Source organism: Parasteatoda tepidariorum, chromosome 2 (genome assembly GCF_982258835.1).
Source record: "Parasteatoda tepidariorum strain Cologne lab strain chromosome 2, Ptep-v5.0, whole genome shotgun sequence".
In the NCBI taxonomy this organism is placed as follows: domain Eukaryota; kingdom Metazoa; phylum Arthropoda; class Arachnida; order Araneae; family Theridiidae; genus Parasteatoda; species Parasteatoda tepidariorum.
Window position 1 is genome coordinate 1,615,150 of NC_141756.1, and position 17,297 is coordinate 1,632,446.

Consider the following 17,297-nt stretch of genomic DNA (forward strand, 5'->3'; position numbering starts at 1 on the left):
AATAACATTACTAACGTTAAAAATATACAGAGATCAAAATAATTAAGTAATGAATTACAAAATAATTTAAGCACAGAGAGATATTTGAAAAATCCAAACATACAAAAATAAAACTTCACAAAATATCCAAAATTACATTCTCAAAAATGAAAAGTAAAGAAAATAGCGCATTTCTAGTTAATAAACATTCAAGACTTTTTTTTAAATAAACAACTGCGCTTATTTTCCATTCAACTAAAGTAATCGTTCTACATAGAAACAAACCATGTAAAAATATTATCGATACCATGTATGGATGTACATTTTAAAAAAATTAGAAAACTTTTTATTTCTCAAGAACTATTTGGCAAATTATGTTATTTTTTTTATATGATATTATCTTTGAATAAACTTGTTTCTTAACACAGGCTTCATAGTGGAATAATGAAAAATTCAGGACATTTTTTGGAATGGTCGGTATACACAAAATTACTAAAAAAGGTACAGATTAACTTAAGAATAATACAGATCAATTTTATCGCAAAATGTTAATAAATAGCATTTTTAATTTCAAAATTACTCAATTTAAAAAAGAAAGTTTCAGCAGTTTTCAGTATAATTTTATTACTGGAGCACTTTATTGGATACAAAATTACTAAAAAAGGTATAGATTAACTTAAAAATAATACAGATCAATTTTATCGCAAAACATTAATAAATAGCATCTTTAATTTCAAAATTACTCTATTTAAAAAAGAAAGTTTCAACAGCTTTCAGTACAATTTTATTATTGGAACACTGAACAACTCATAACTGATCAACTCATAACAATAAAATATAGACAGAAAATTTTAATATTACTGCTGCATTAAAAAAAAAATCAATATCGATTAGTACTATTCTCTCATAGAATCCTTGAAATTTGTAATGAAGTTCAAAACTTCCTTGCCACTGAGAATTTTTATGAAAAAAAAAATCTAGTGGATGATCTCTCAATTTACTATTTAAAAATTCCATAATATGATTACAGTTTGCTGATTAGAATTTATAATTCAAAGAATCAGATTAAAGAGATGAATTGAAAGTACAAAACTATACGATTTATTACTGCATTTCTTAAAAATAATAAATAAGCATATAACCTCTGAAGCACTAAAACTTGATAATAGTAAACTATGCTTTCTATTTCATAAAATGACTAATACCAAAAAATTTGAAAGGATGAATCCTGCAGGTGATACTATTTGTCTAAATAATGTATAAAATTAGTGAACAGTTTTATCTGAGTAATCTATATAATTAAAGGTTCAAATTTTAGGTATTTTCCTAGCATTATTAATTAAAATAAAAAGATCCAAATCAATTATTCTCGCATTTGTATTCTTACAAAATGGTATGTACATAGATAAATCAGGAATATTAGGACAAAAAGCTAAAAATCAAGGACCAAAATATTTTCTTTCAAGAATGGCAGGATCAAGAACCCTGCTTGTGTACGTAAAATTGATTCCATTTCACTCATTAAATGCAGAGCTAAGAACCTAAAATTTTGCTGGTTGTACCAAAAAAATAGAGAAATTTAACAGAAGACAAGAGTGAATTGAAACAATTTTTTTCAATCAATAACTGGAAGTCGATTGCTGCATGCAATATGCATAAAAAAATGCTTGGAATAAGAGAAAGTGAAATGAACATCTTCTTGTTGTAATGCTGTTGACTAGATAGAGGCACATAAATGTTCCGCCAAAGAAAGAAGCTACAGATATTTGATTGCTAGAAGAAGAAATTATTTGAAATTATTTTTCTTCATGCATCATTTCTTTTAGTACTTAATATTTTTTAGATATAGGAGATAAATAAAATTTTTATGTTACAAAAGTTACATTTATAAAATTTAAAGAAAGAAAGAAAACTTTTTTAATCTCAACGCATAAAAGAATATTTATATATATATATATATATATGTTAAAAAAAATACACATTCACCCTTTTTTGCAATTTGTGACTTGTCATTGCATAAAAAACGTGAAATCCGAGTCAATAAATGAAAAAGATGGACGATGCATTTACGATGAAATCACAACAATCAGACGCGCAAAAGAGGGTTCATTAAATTTATATATCAAGATTCATGTGGTGTAACAAATAACTATAAAAAATATGCGAAAATCAATAGTGTCGAAAAATTTATGTAAAAAACGATATAATTATCATGTCAAATAATGAATACTCATCTGAATTTCCTCTATTATAATAATATCAAGAATTTTAATAATGTGAAAATCTACAGAACTGCTAAAAAAGCATCGAAACACCGATTAACAATGGTACTGACCTAAATTAGAGAGCATCAAAAAGGGATTACTCAAATGCGTGATTCAAATTTTGCATGTCAATTTTGTGTAATAATATCAGAATTTTAAAAACCACGAGAGAATCAATTGCAAAAGGGAAAGATGGTATAGAGCATGTTGAAAAGTGATTATAGAAACGTGGAAATTTCCATGTCTTAATATCATATTAAAAATTAATTCAATCTAATTGTCGCAAAATTAAAAAGGGGACAAATATAAATTATTCTTCTGTTACTATTTGCAATAAAATTATGGTTTATTATCGAAAGTAAAAAATTTTAAATCAGCGGAACTCCGAAAATTTTGACGGAATATAAATTATTGATTCAAATCAATGGTCTTCCGAATTCTTTGAACTAGTGGAAAAATCACATGCCTGAAACTACTTCAAGTTTCTTTATTGTTTTTCACTCTAGATTCTTAAATTAAAAATACAGTTAAGATTATTTTAGTCTTATAACTTTAATTCTTAATTGAATACTTAAAGTTGTAGTTTCTGATAATTCTTTTTAATCAACTTGAACTAGCAAAGATCTTGACAGAGCTAGACCACATCTGATGGGGTTTCTTAGATTAAGTAAAAATGCATTGTAAATGTTTATGAATACACTGTAAATATTTCTGAATTTTTATTCAGTTAACTTTCAAAAACATTTAAGAAACAAGTTTAAAAGAGAATTTAATTCTTGTACATTTGGCAATAGAGCCGCAATGCTAAGCTAAATAGATTCTTTCGTTCAACAGCCAAAAGCAGTTATACTGTGTAACCTCTAAAAGTTATTTTTTTACTCATTGTAAAAAAAAAAATACTGACGTTTATAAACTAAGTTTTATGTTAAAAAGATTATTTTATACAAAGTTACAAAAACTGTTTCCTTTGTAGGCAAAATTGAATCACAAGATCATACAGATTTCATAGTTACATGAAAAGAAAAATTTTATTTCCTAGAAAAATCAAATACTAATTTCAAAAATACTGTCAGAAAATTAATATAATCAATCAGAAATGGAGGAGTTACAAAAGTGTGCACTAGTTTAAATGATTTTAAATTACGTCAAATTAAATAATATTCTCATGTCTTTAATATTTGTATAACAACTCTCCTCTGAGTAACTAATGAATCGAAATGACTGGCCCACATAATGTTGTGTAGCTAATTACTATTATTGGGATGCCACTATATTTATTTATTTTATTATAAGAAGAATAAGGACTTACCAATTGACATCGATTAAAAGCCTTTTTACAATCCTGTAATATATTCATAGCTATTTCCTCAGACAAAAAAGTTTCCCCTCCATAGTTATCCACAGCTGAGCTCAGAATATTTGTTTTGGAGCCTATCTTTGCTTGAATATCTCGACGTAGATCATGAATACTAAAGTAAGAAGATGAAATAATTATTCTTTATTTGGGTTATGATTTAAAACAGAAATGAAGAGAGACTCACCCTCCAAAATGGATTTGTTTCTTCTGATGATTCTTTGAATTATAGTAAATATTTAATGCACTTTCACACTTATCTTTCAAACATCGCACTTCTATAGTGATATAATTTTCTAAGTATCTGGCAAAGATATTTTTGGTTAACTTGCCCAGAAAAGATGGATCACAGCCTATTTTAAGATTTGTTAATTCATTGGTTAATTTTGTAGTCCTAAAAGAATGAATATATAACAATCCTTAGAAAATTTCACGTAAAAATAATCACCATTAAAAAATCTGTTGTTAAATTATTTTGAATGCTAAAAGAAAACTTAAGTCAGACAAAAAGAATTGATTACTACATCATAAATTTAAGATAAAGTTTTTTTGAAATGTAATGAATGACATATGCATTACAAAAAAATATTTTCACAACATATATGAATGATAAAAAAAATCAAATTATCTGGTTAAAAAAAATAGCTATACAGATAGAGTAATTTTTAAATAAATATTAAAAAAAAACAATTAGAATCAGAATATATCCAACAGTATGAGAGACATAATAACATGAAGCAAATTTAAATGATGCATGGCTTATGGATAGATCACTTTAATTTAGAAATCCGCATATAAGCTGACATAAAAAAATAAGGTTCACTACACTTGGAAAAAAAATATTCTTATAGCAATATGGTATGTCGATCTAGTAACAGTTGCACAGTGAGTATAAGAAACATCGACCTGCCTCACATTAACATATCTCACAATAACATAATTAATATATTTAAAAAAAATAATTGTATTCCTTTCAAATTGCTCATTTTGTGTCTTTCTTTTTCTTCTTTTTTTTAATTATTAATTTTTGCCTGTACCGATGATAGTGTTAAATTATACCAGATTTTACATTTCCCCTAAGAAAATCCCTCTTTGTTTGTTTCTCTAACAGATCAATATTTTTCTCTATTAAGTTTTCTTTTTCTGAAAACCCCTTGCAATTAATGCAAAGGGGTGGCAACTCACAGAAAGTGTCACACTGGTAGAGTAGCGAGCACATTGATGTTTGCAAATGTCCAAACCTTTGACACTGAAAGCATCTCAAAGGGTTTCTAAGATAGGGTCGGACAAGACAGTTCATCCGAGCGACAGCAGAGGGAATAAGGAATGAGTATGAAACCTTCGTACAGCTTTGAATCGTTAACACCCTATCCTGAAAGTACTGCAGTCAGAGTGAATGCTTATTTGCAAAGATGACACCTGAACTAAGGGCGACAATTACAATAATCTATTACTTGAAATCATGATTACAAACATTCATAATTTTGATTACAACTTTAATCATGATTGCATAAACAATTACGGTAATAAATTGTTTGTAATTGTGATTACAAGTAATCAAAATATACGATTATGAGGTGATTGTATTGTATATGGGCATACATAAATGCATATAGGCATACATTTTAGTTACACACACAAATACATACACTTATATTGTATGTATAACGCATATGTACGTATGTACAAATCTAATATTAATAATATGCACTAGTCATAACAATTTCATTGCAACTTCAAAATTTTTTCAAAGTGCAAGAATTTTGCTGAGTTGGCGAATTTTTTTAAGCAAGATAAACAGATTTAGAGCAAGAAGAAAATCACACAAAAATCAAAGTCGGGAAAAAATCATAAAAACTAGAGAATACAAATAGCAAAATTGGATTTTTAAATCTTTGAATGTAAATCGTAATGCTTGATATTAAAATCTAGTAAATATTAATTGCACTATTAGCAAATTCCAGCACAGTTTTAAAAGCTAAAAATGGCGAAAATCTGCCAGACCAAAAGAATCTATTGGGCGGAAATATAACATGTAAGTAAATGTCTTGCTATCGGAATTTAAATTTTATAATGGGGACTTAGGGGATTATAAGTGTTCAATTTGCGGAAGTCTCGAGATACTCAGTCTTGTGACTCCTAGTTTTTTGGCTTGGAATTCTGGGATAAAAAGACCACTGGATTATAAATAAATAATTGAATATGTACTAACCTAAGGAAGAATGCACTCACCTAAAATAGAGTCTTTCAAACTTTTCAAGATACTTTTCAGGGTTACCACAATCCATCAATTCTGCTTTAATATGTGTCTAAAAGAAGAGTACACAAGATAAAATCATTTTTCAAATTATCATTCACTCTATTTTGTAGAAAAAAGGTTGCTCTGATAATTTAGGGTCTAAAAAACCAAACAGCTGAATGGGTTGCAGAGGATATCCAGCATAACTATCTAAACAGGAAATTTGTATGCATGGACGAAACATTTTTAGAAATTATGACTGTACAACCGAGTATCCTCGTTTTAATTACAAATGTCAGTTTTAAATTCCTTTTGTTTTTAGATAAACAAAGTTTAAAAAGTAAACTATTATTAGAAAACTTTTATGGAATATGTGGTAGGGACGGCTATTCAAGGAAAAATTCCTTAGATGAAATATTCCAACTTTTTTGCCCTTAATACACTGCACACAATATAAAATAAACTAATACACGTTCATTAAAAATGTCAAAATTGTAGCATAAGTTTAAAATTAAGTGACATTTTAAAAATAAAATTTAAGACAGTTTTATTATAATTGTATCAACAGTAGTGTTATAAGCAGAAAAAATGCTTAATATTATGCTAAGGATTATAATTAATATTGATTTTCCCAACAATATTTATCATAGTCTAGATTTAGAACTGCATTATTAACTTGCATTAGATTACTCATAAGAAAATGATCTTTTCATAATTAAAAAATAAATAATCTAGATAAATAATCTAGATTTAGAACTGCATTATTAACTTGCATTAGATTACTCATAAGAAAATGATCTTTTTATAATTAAAAATAAATAAAACTTAAAGAAAAAAGTTAATCCTCAAATAGTAACAATATTAAGAATTTGAAAATAGAAATAAAATTAATCACAGGTAATAAACTAACTTGTAATTTTCCATGAAAGATATTAAGGATATATTTTGACATAACTTGATCCGGATTGTTGAATACTTCTTTTGTGACAGTAAGAGCTTCTGCACATGAAGGCACAATTCTTGTTAAAATATCTCCAGTAGAGGGAAGGCTCTGGGAAAAAATCATTGTTTACATCAGTATAAAATAATAAATTATAAAGGAGCAGCAGGAAAAAAAAATCAGTACATACCATTTGTCGCTGTTCAATAAAAGCATCCACACATTGTGAATAACCCTAAAAAATAACAAAAATATTTAAAAAAAAGCCCAAAAGAATGCAGACTAAAGTGAGAAGTGTGAATAAAGCACAAAATAATGAACAGAAATGAAAATATAGTTTTTGTTCTCTAAACTAGAACCTTCTTCTGTGTCTTAACACGCATGAATTTTGTATGAAATTAAAAAAATATATATTCTCATATAATCATTTAAAATTAATTTATTTTTGTATATTCTCCTATCCTCTTTTTTCCTTAGTAGATTGAGGGTAAATACTTATTTAATTTAATATGTTCTAAAACTTAAACAAAACGCAGGAAAATACTCAATTAAAATAAAAAATAAAGAAAACACAAAAAATTAAAGATTGTAATTTTTTCCTTGGAAATTCTGCAACATATTTAGTATAATTTTAAAACAATTTCCACAGGTTCAAATATTTATTCTTTAAATCAAAATTTTATTTTGTCTTTTTGCAAATTGTAATTACAGTAAAAGCTCAATGTATCGAGATTCCTATTGCGAGAAGTCCGATATTACGATGCCTTCAAAACATTAATATTTAAGATACAAAAACTCTTTATTTATAACAACATAAAAAATATTAGCTTTCTGCTATAGTTGCAAAAATTCATAGGAGGAAAACGCGTTTTTCTGATATTAAAATTAACAAAGTTTTACAAAACAGGACAACATGAAAGACGTTTTTATTTATGTCTGATAATAATTTCAGGGGTCTGTCTAGGTTTTTCTGAGGTACCTATTTCGTGAAAATTAAGACATTTGTGAAAAATTAAAAATTATATTAAAAAATCAACACAAAAATATGGTACAAATATGTATTTATCGTTTCTTATGGGAAACAAAAAATTTGTGAAGGTACCACTATACGGTAGCATATTTGGCTTGGACAGATCCCTGAATATAAAATGTGAACATCATTTCACCTTATTTTCCTCGTCCAATCATAATGCTTTAAGTTGTTAAAACATATAAATGTGGATAACCACCAGCTACATTATCTTCCTATATAAAAATGGAAAATCTTTTGCTGTTAATCAGCAATATTGACATATACTTCAAAAGGATGTACAGTAGGCAAAAAAAATAAATGGACCCACCAGAATAACTTTCGATCTTCTATTTTCATGTTCTAGTACTCATTCTTAATGGCTCAAGAGGGTGACGTCAAATATATTAATTAATGCAAATGATGTTTTAAGTTAGAAAGTTAGACACAAAACATACTTTCTCTGATTACACATACCTTTTTTTGGAGCAATCCTTGGAGACAAAAAATAAAATTAGAAGAGATTTTCAAATGTTGGGAAACGGTGGTTTACTAGAAAGATCATAACTAAATTATTAGAATTTTTCAAAATATGACTTGATTCCCAGAAATCAAACTCAGTAAATGAAGAGCAATGCTGAATGATTTTAGCAAAAGAAAACATTGAGTAGATGAAATGATTAGAATTCCAACAACGTAGGGGCATGAATGATCCGTTAATATCCTGATTTATATTTGACTGATAATGAAAAATGAAATAGGATCACATTTTGAAAATTTGCTGGTATAAATTTCAATAAATATTTAACTACTACAGTCGAACCCCGCTATAGTGAACCGTCTGCGGACTCAGTAATGTGTCCACTATAACCGATGGTTCACTATATCCAAATTTTTTGAAAAATATTTTTTGCATAAGACAGTTGAATGATTGAAAATTGGCTTTGCAATTTTGCAAAAGTAATTTAAAAAATTATTAACTAATTAACAGAAAAAAAGCAAAAATTGATGGAAAAAGTAATTACGTCGCTAAATATTAGTTTTATTTTCACTTTTTATGAAAAAAATTTGTGATTTTTGATTGAACTTAATTTGATTTTGAATTGAGTTCATCAATTTTCTTATCTACAATGTGCAAAGAATGTAAGATTTTTACATTTTGAACAAAATTTCGAACCATCTTAACAAAGCATCTTCTACGTTTTCTCTTTCAGCTCCACGCAGTTTTTTCGATGAAACCATGTTTTTGTCATATGCCGCAAGAATTGCACTTCGATTTTTCTAAATGTTTGAAACTGTAGATTTTGACAAGGAAAATTCCTTACACAGTGTCGATTGATTGGTTCCATCATCAATACGCTTTACAATTTTAACTTTGTCGTCTATCGAAAACGCTTTTCTCTTTAGAGAATTTGCCATTTTCACTGCTTTTGAAACAAAAATCTTGTCTCAAATAGATAATGTAAGAATATGAAGAGAGCAGCTGTAGAATGAGTTAAATTGTTCCCCTTTTTGATTGTCAAGGGGTGATTTGTAAAGAATATGGTTTGAACAGATAAGAAAATTCCAAAAATTCAGCAGGTGGCCAAGTTAACTAGTTGTAGAGCAAGCCTGGGGAAAAGAGAGAAAGCGAGGCTTGTCAGGGAGGGGGAAGTATAAGATAAATGATCTGTTTGACATTTATTACAGTATAGTTAAAAGTGATAAGCATAAAGGAGAGTAATATGACACATTTCATAGGAATGCATTCATTTTCAGTCCCAACACCTACAAGTTTAAAGATGGAGGACTGAAAAAGATATTTAAAGAAATGGAATTTGAGTCCACTATAACCGAGTTTCTAAGTTCTAAGCTGTTCACTATAAGCGTTAAAAATAACATTATTTAAATAGGAATACGGACAGGACCGCTACAAAAGTTCACTACATCCGAGTGTTCACTATATCCCAGGTTCACTATAGCGGGGTTCGACTGTAATAACATGAATTGAAAAAAAACATTAAACAATAATAAGAAAAACAGAATCTGATTTTTAAAAGAAATTAAAATTTTAGAAACAGAAATTATAAAACAATGAATATTAATAATAACTATTATTGTTAAACGAAAATTTAATTTCAAACCAATAATTCTCAAAAAAAAAAAAAAAAAAACTTACTTTGAAATTTGATAGTATTGCAGCAACTTCCTTCATTTTGCTTCGTTTATCAGACTGGTGGCATTTCACAAATTCATCAATAAGTTCTCGTTCAATCTCATCATATTTTTTTGCTATTCTCTGGCGTGCCAGTTCAAATTTGGGCCTACAGAGTGAAGTGGCATTAATAAAACTAGTCAAAAAAAGATATTTATTACTAAAATAAAATTTAATCATAATAAGATGTGAGCAGGGTTGGCAAGGTTTAGGACAGAATGGATTAATCCACGGTTTAAACCGTCCTGTCCAAAACCCCTTTGTCTTAAACTGTCCAAAACCCTTTTACTCAAATTATGTCACAATTTTATCTGAATCTATTTTAAGAGGTAAAATAAACATAGAACTAATAACATATTGATAATTAAATATACCAGAGAATATTTGTTTTTAAAAGTATAATGTTTTATTAATATTGTTTGACTCTTCAATTTAAACAAAGGAAGATTAATCAGTAATCAAGTTCAACTGGTCCTCTCATTCAATAGTACATAACTGAAGTTTGGTCTTGCCATACAGGTTAAAATATTAGGGACTAAGTGCTTGGTTCGTCATAAACAGGTTTATTTATCTATAGTACTATTCAAGAATACTTTTATTTCATTCATGTTCAATTCTTTTAGCAAAGTGGTGATACATCACCAGTGTCAGTAACTGAAACTGAGGTTATGCCCTTCAAAACTGTTAATACATTTTTCAGTTATTTTGTATTTTCAATTTAAACTAATATATTTATATTTAAAAAACATTTTTTTTTAAAAATAGATGTCTTTTTTGTCATCCTGTGATGCAGAAAGTATAGCATTTTTTAAAAAAAATATTGTGAAAAATAAAAGGTTAATTTTTGAACAAATTTGGTATCTTTTTTAAGAAAAATTATTATTTTTTAATATTGCCATATTTATCCTTATGCAAAAATATTATTTATCAGTTTTAAAAGCATATTTATATTTAAAGGATTAGTTATTCACTTTTGTGTTCAATGAATTGTGGAGCTTCAAAGCTTCAAAAATTATAAACCTTTTCCTATTATATTATATTATTTTCTTTTAATAAGTTATAGTGAATAATATAAAAAATATCAAATATTTAATGATACATGTAATTATTATGTGTACAATGGTTACACCTATAAAATTGTTACCTTTTACCAAAGTTCAAGGTTTTGGACACTTTAAGACAGTTTAACCCAGTTTAGGACAGTTTTACCCAGTTTAGGACAGTTATAAAGATAACTTACACAAATTTTATGTAATAAAACATTGAAAGTGAAGAAAAAATATTGGACAATTTATGTCATTCTAAAAGAAACTACAATGGGTGACAAAAACTAAACAAGGACATGAACAGTAACATATAAATTAACTTTACAAATAGGTTTAACACATCACAAAAAAAAGTTCAAATTTTAAAGGAGTGGATGAGACGATTTAAAGATGTCACCTAATGTACTACTTTGTAATAAAACACTATTTATGCAATTTAATTATATGAGCTTGCTGTTTTGCTTCTTTGCATATAAACTTTTCTTCTCAGGATCATTTTTTTTTACTAGGCAATAATGAATGAAATGTTACTTAGTAATGTTATGTTTTTTAAGATATATAGATATGAAAGTGCGATTAAAGCTAATTAAGAAACAATGATTTTACATAAATTCAATCAAGTAACAAATTTGGGTTACTTAAAACATTAAAAATACGCTTTAGTATATTTGCATACTTTCCAGGTGGTAATTCTTGTGAAATCAGATGAAGTTTTTGAATGATGTCAGCTGATTCAAAAAGCTAAAAGAAAATTAAACATTATAAATAATAATTTTAATAAACAAACAAGATTAATTTTACCAAAGGTAATATACATATTTAAAGTATTTTAAGAAAAGAAAAAGATCATTAAAGCCCATTTTCGATATATCTGTGCAATAGTAATTTTTTAAGACTACTGAAAATGGACTTTCACATAAGGTACTCTTTTTCTATAAGCACTATAGTCAGTTTTTTCTGTGCATAGTCTAAGACATAATGAAGCTTGTTGATCAAAAACAGCATTTATTGTAAAAAATAAACAGCATACTTTGCCACTAAATTAAAACATATAAATTGTACATTCGCATTCATAGTAATTTAAATCTCAGCATCATAGTTATTTTAATTACTCTCGTTGAATTCTGAAACGAACCCATAGTCACCAAGTTTCCCTTTCTGCCAGACTGATCTCTCTCCATTGAACAGGGTTTTACAGCTCAAGATTTGAAGATATTGCCACCTTATGAATTATAACTTGTAAAGAATATTTGATTTTCAATTAATTTGCATAAAACATAAAATATTTCCAACAACAGCCCCTTTATGAATTATGCAAGAAATCATACACCACAAAAAATATTTCAACCATTCTTTAGACGGAAAATGGCTTCGTTAAAAAATCAACCAAATTAAGTTTTGAATTTACATATATTTCAATACAAAAAGTTCTCCATTTAACATTTGTCTAATAAATTAAAAATTTATATCTATATGTTCTGTTTTCATATTTTTTCTGGTAGTCTTTACAAAAATAGATATCACAAAACTGTATAAGAATATCAATATTTAAAACATTCAATTCTTCAGCTACATTATAAAACCAAGTAATTTCTTTCACATTTTCTGTAAGTGCCACAAACTTAAATTCCACAGAAATTTTGTTCTACTGATTTCCACATAAATGGTACTTTATCTAAGTATAATACATAACCACTATTTGAATGTCTTTGTTACATCTCCAATTTGCATCAGAATATCCTAATATTATGCATTCACTTAAATTTGAAAAATTAATTTTTAAATATTTATTATTAAATACATAATTTAAAATGTCCAACACAATGCTAATATGTGTACCCATTTGAATATTGTGACATTATGTTTACCAAAAAAGCTATATCGGGTCTACTCATATTTGACAAATGACACCCGATTACTGTTCTATAAGGATATTTATGGATTAAATCATTCTCTATTTTTTTCATTCATTTTTTGAGGTAAAACATATCCAATTTTGAAGAGTAAATAAAAAAAACTTTTAGGCAATTCTTTAAATTTATCAATTAGTTTATCACTATAAGATTCCTGACTTAAATAAATGTTATTTTCAAATTACTCAAAATTTATTCCAAGAAAATATTTTACTTCCTCTTATTCCTTTATTTCAAGTTTAGTTTTTATTAAATTCGTTATGCTGTCAATTAAGTCTAAGTTTTTACAAAACATTATAAAATCGTCCACATAAACTAGCAATACAAATTTTTTATCAAATGTACAAACACAATTACACCATTTTAGTTTTTAAAATTCTTATTTCCTCAGTACTACTCATTAAACCATTCTCTTCCACATTGGTGTAAACCATAAAAAGTCTTTTTTAATGAACAAACTATATTTTCCTGAACTTTCATACAAAATCCCTGAGGTTGTTTCATAGAAACAGTCTCTTTCAAATTCCGTTATGCAGCATTAACATCTATTTAACTATGTTTCCATCCTAAATATGCTACAAGTATTATAAAAAATCGAATTATAGAAAAATTAACTACAGGAAAAAAGACATGTTCGTAATCTAAACCTTAGTTTTGACCAAATCCACTAACAACTAAATGTGCTTCTAAATTAGTTTTCTCACTTTTATTATTTTTTAAAGTATTATTGTCAATAAGTTTAACATTTGGTAATTTGTCAACAAGTTCCCAGACTTTACGTTGTTTCATCATTTTCAACTGGTCTTTCATAGCACTTTTAAACTTTGGTCAAATCCTGAGAGTGTTCAAAATTTTTGGGAAGAATTAAGCTTTATGCATTAAAGCTTAGAATTAGGAAGAATTAAGCTTTATGCATTAAAATTTCACATTCACTTTCTTTATTATTTTTCTTCTTTATTCTTTTCACTTTCTTTATTATTTTCATTATTCTTTCTTTATTATAATTCTTTAGTATTTTTATACTTTGTACTTAGTTTGAAGTTAAACTTTTCAGGATAAAATTTTAAACTGTTACTCTTACAATACTTTTCTGCATCATTTAGAGATCTTAATCTAACATTATCAGGAGGATAATAATACACATCAATCCTATCACTTAGATAGATTTCTACGTACTTCAACACTGTTTCACAAAACTGTATCTAAAGGTATAGTTTTAGGTTGAGCTTTCAGACTCTTATCTGTTTTATCCCTTTCTTAAATATTTAATTCAATAGGATTAGGATAGCTCTTTCTAATTTATAGTTGCATCTATTGACTGAATCATGAAAGAAATTTACACTGTTAAAATTTTCTTTTACTTTTACCTGAATACTTTCACATACATGTCTGTCTTTGGGTAAATATTTTCTATTTCAGTTATTCATTTCAGTCGTATAACCTACGAAAATTATGAGTTTGACTCTATCTTGCAGTTTGTTTCGGTAAACTTTTGGAATATGAACGTAAGAAAAAGAACCAAAATCTTTTTAACTGAAGGTTTTCTTCCTCTCCATAATTCAAAAGGAGTCCGTGAATTTATGAACAGTCCCATTCCTTACATATACAAAAGTATGAAATGCCTTACCCCAGAATTTAGGTTCTAACCCACAATCCTATAACTCATAGCCACTTTCACTATTGAAATTTTCACAAATACCATTTCTTCAGGAGCATACGTAGTAGTTTGTTTTATTTTTATTCCTAAAGAAGTTAACAATTTTTCAAACTCATTTAGATACCATTTCATATCTCGATCTGTACAAACAATTTTTAATTTAATTCTCTTTCTGACTTAGCTAAATAATCTTTGAAACAATTAAATTCATTTGTATAATATTAAATTTTTCATTCAAATTTTTTTTATAACAAATTAAAAAATATGAATATCTACCATGCGATTAATATGGAGAAGGTCCCCATACATCACAATTTACACATTCTTAAACAAAATTCGTGAATAACTATGCTTCAAAGAACTTCAAGTAGATTTGGAAATATGACAGTTTAACATTTTACTTTTAACTTTATCAATGCCTTTTACATCATTATTAGGTACTAAAATTTAATTATTGATGTGACAAAAGAGTCTATGCAAAAAAATTAACTTCAATAGTTGTATCTTTACTCCAGCGCCATCTACAGTAACGTTTTGTAACAGAGTTGCAATAAACAAGCTGTCCAAAGGTTGGTGGTGCTCTCTCTCTTGTCGCATTCCAATGCTAGCATTTACCAGATTTAGAAAAATTACTAATTTTAGGTCTTACCAGCGATAATACAGTCCACACTAATTAGAAGTGAAGATTCATGGATAAATTACCCCCCTTTTGTTACCCCACACCAACAACAGTAATAAAAGCAAAATTTCTATTGCTATCATGAAACACATTCAAAGGTATACTTTGAAATACATAAAATTTTCCTAGTCTAGGAAAAGTACATAAATAGTTATATTTATTATCATAAATTATCAACTATCATATCATAAATTATCAACTATCAACTAAATCATAAATAACTACAAACATTAATGCTAAATTTAAAGTTTGCTATATCTGCACTGCTAATCAAATTTTTATGCATGTATACAAAACATTTTTAATATTCATTTGAATGATATCATTCTTATCTTTAAAATGATACATTCCCAGAATTCAAGGGTTTCTTTGTCACCCACCAAAGCTTTAGATTCTGGTAAGTATCCATAAGATAAGAAACCAAGATTTTTTGTAACAGAAGTGAGATGATGATACAGTATATTTAGAGTTTTCCATCGACACCTTGAATGCATCAAATTGACAGTATGTTCTTCTTTCTCCCACAATTCAAGGTTTTGTTTTGTAAATCACAGTTCTTTTTTAACTTTCCACATCTATAGTACAATCCCAGTCTCGTTTTACTTCTTTCTCAATTCTGGCCCATCTCATCTTGATTTTTGTAACTGAACTTTCAATCTTGCTTTTTCGTATTTGAATAGGATACATTAGCTAATCCTTCCTTTTTTGTTCAATGTAGCTTCAGTAATTGGCATTCAATATTACTCATTGCGAAACTTTCTTATCTGTACAAAACTTGTACTAGGCCCTTGAACTCACGTGGTATTAACTGGAAGCAAACCAAGATTTCTGGTATGTCAAATCCAGCCACTTCTTGTTGTTTCTCATTGTCTCAACGAAAGTAAATTGAAATAGTTTCCTCATTTTGATTAACTGTAACTCGAAGAACCCAGCAAATCTAGCTAGTTATTTTTCAAGACTGTCCAAGCTTCCATCAAAAATGTGACTAATTAGAGGTTTCTTTCAATTCTTTGGTTGATAGTAGTATAAGCTTGTTGCTTTCTCAGTTCAAATAGTTGTTTTTCACATTCAGAAGCAACATTGGAACTTCTATTTCCTTCTATAAAATCCCATATACCTCTATCCATAAGTAACACTTTCATGTCAGTCTTCCATGTTGAGTAATTTCACAGTCCCAACATCGGAAACTAAAATTGAATCTCTATTGGACAACTCCGTATTGCTATTCACTTAAATCAGAAAGGCATGAGGCCCATAACCTTCTATAGTCAGTTTCTTCGCTGCAGTGTCATAACGAAGCTTGTAGATCCAAAACAGCATTTATTGCATAAGATAAAGAGTATACTTTGCCACTAAATAAAAACATAACAATTGTACAGTGAGCCCGAAAAAATTTACCATCCTGAATAACTTTCAACTTAATGATTGGATCTACCCGTTCTAGGACTTAATCTCAAAAGCTCGAGGGGGTGACCTCAAATATGCCAATTAATATGTGCAGACGATATTTTAAGTTACAAAATCAGACACAAAAACATACTTTCTCTAAATAAAAATACCTTCTTGCTTGACGGATTTTTGATCCCCAAAATATAGGGGATACCCACAATCTTCGAAATATGATCCCCATAGTTTGGTCAGGACAGTGATTCAAAATTTGGATCACTCAAAGTTAATTTTACTTTTAGAGGGAAAGTTTTGTACACAGTTATAAAATTGAAAGTTTCTTTACCTTACTACGATCACTTAGAATATCCTCTTTGCCAGCCTCTGCATTCATTAAAACTGAAAAATGATTCATCAATTTTTGTGCTTCTACTGCACGAGCACGAGGAGTATTTACACTCTCTAGTTGGTCACCCAGATGAACTACTTTTGTAGCTACAAAATCTATTCTTTCATCGAGTTCATGAAATGTCTCATAAGCAGCCTAGAAAATATTTGCATAAATATAACAAAAGCATGACATACAATAAATCAATGTTCCTTAAAATTAGAGACTAAGAGTATTCTTGACAATCAA

The 17,297-nt window shown here is 27.8% G+C and overlaps 1 protein-coding gene across 1 annotated transcript in view; it reads right to left on the minus strand.

Annotated features, from left to right (window-relative positions):
- The window catches only part of Sec10 (Exocyst complex component Sec10), a 49,002-nt gene that overhangs the window by 29,110 nt on the left and 2,595 nt on the right, over window positions 1-17,297 (minus strand). Inside the window, exons 3-10 of the mRNA XM_016057802.4 lie at window positions 17,007-17,204; window positions 11,702-11,766; window positions 9,944-10,088; window positions 6,967-7,011; window positions 6,747-6,887; window positions 5,830-5,906; window positions 3,785-3,991; window positions 3,553-3,712 (exon numbers count right to left, since the gene is read on the minus strand). Coding sequence (XP_015913288.1) covers window positions 3,553-3,712; window positions 3,785-3,991; window positions 5,830-5,906; window positions 6,747-6,887; window positions 6,967-7,011; window positions 9,944-10,088; window positions 11,702-11,766; window positions 17,007-17,204 — 1,038 coding nt within the window. The remainder of the gene's footprint in view (window positions 1-3,552; window positions 3,713-3,784; window positions 3,992-5,829; window positions 5,907-6,746; window positions 6,888-6,966; window positions 7,012-9,943; window positions 10,089-11,701; window positions 11,767-17,006; window positions 17,205-17,297) is intronic.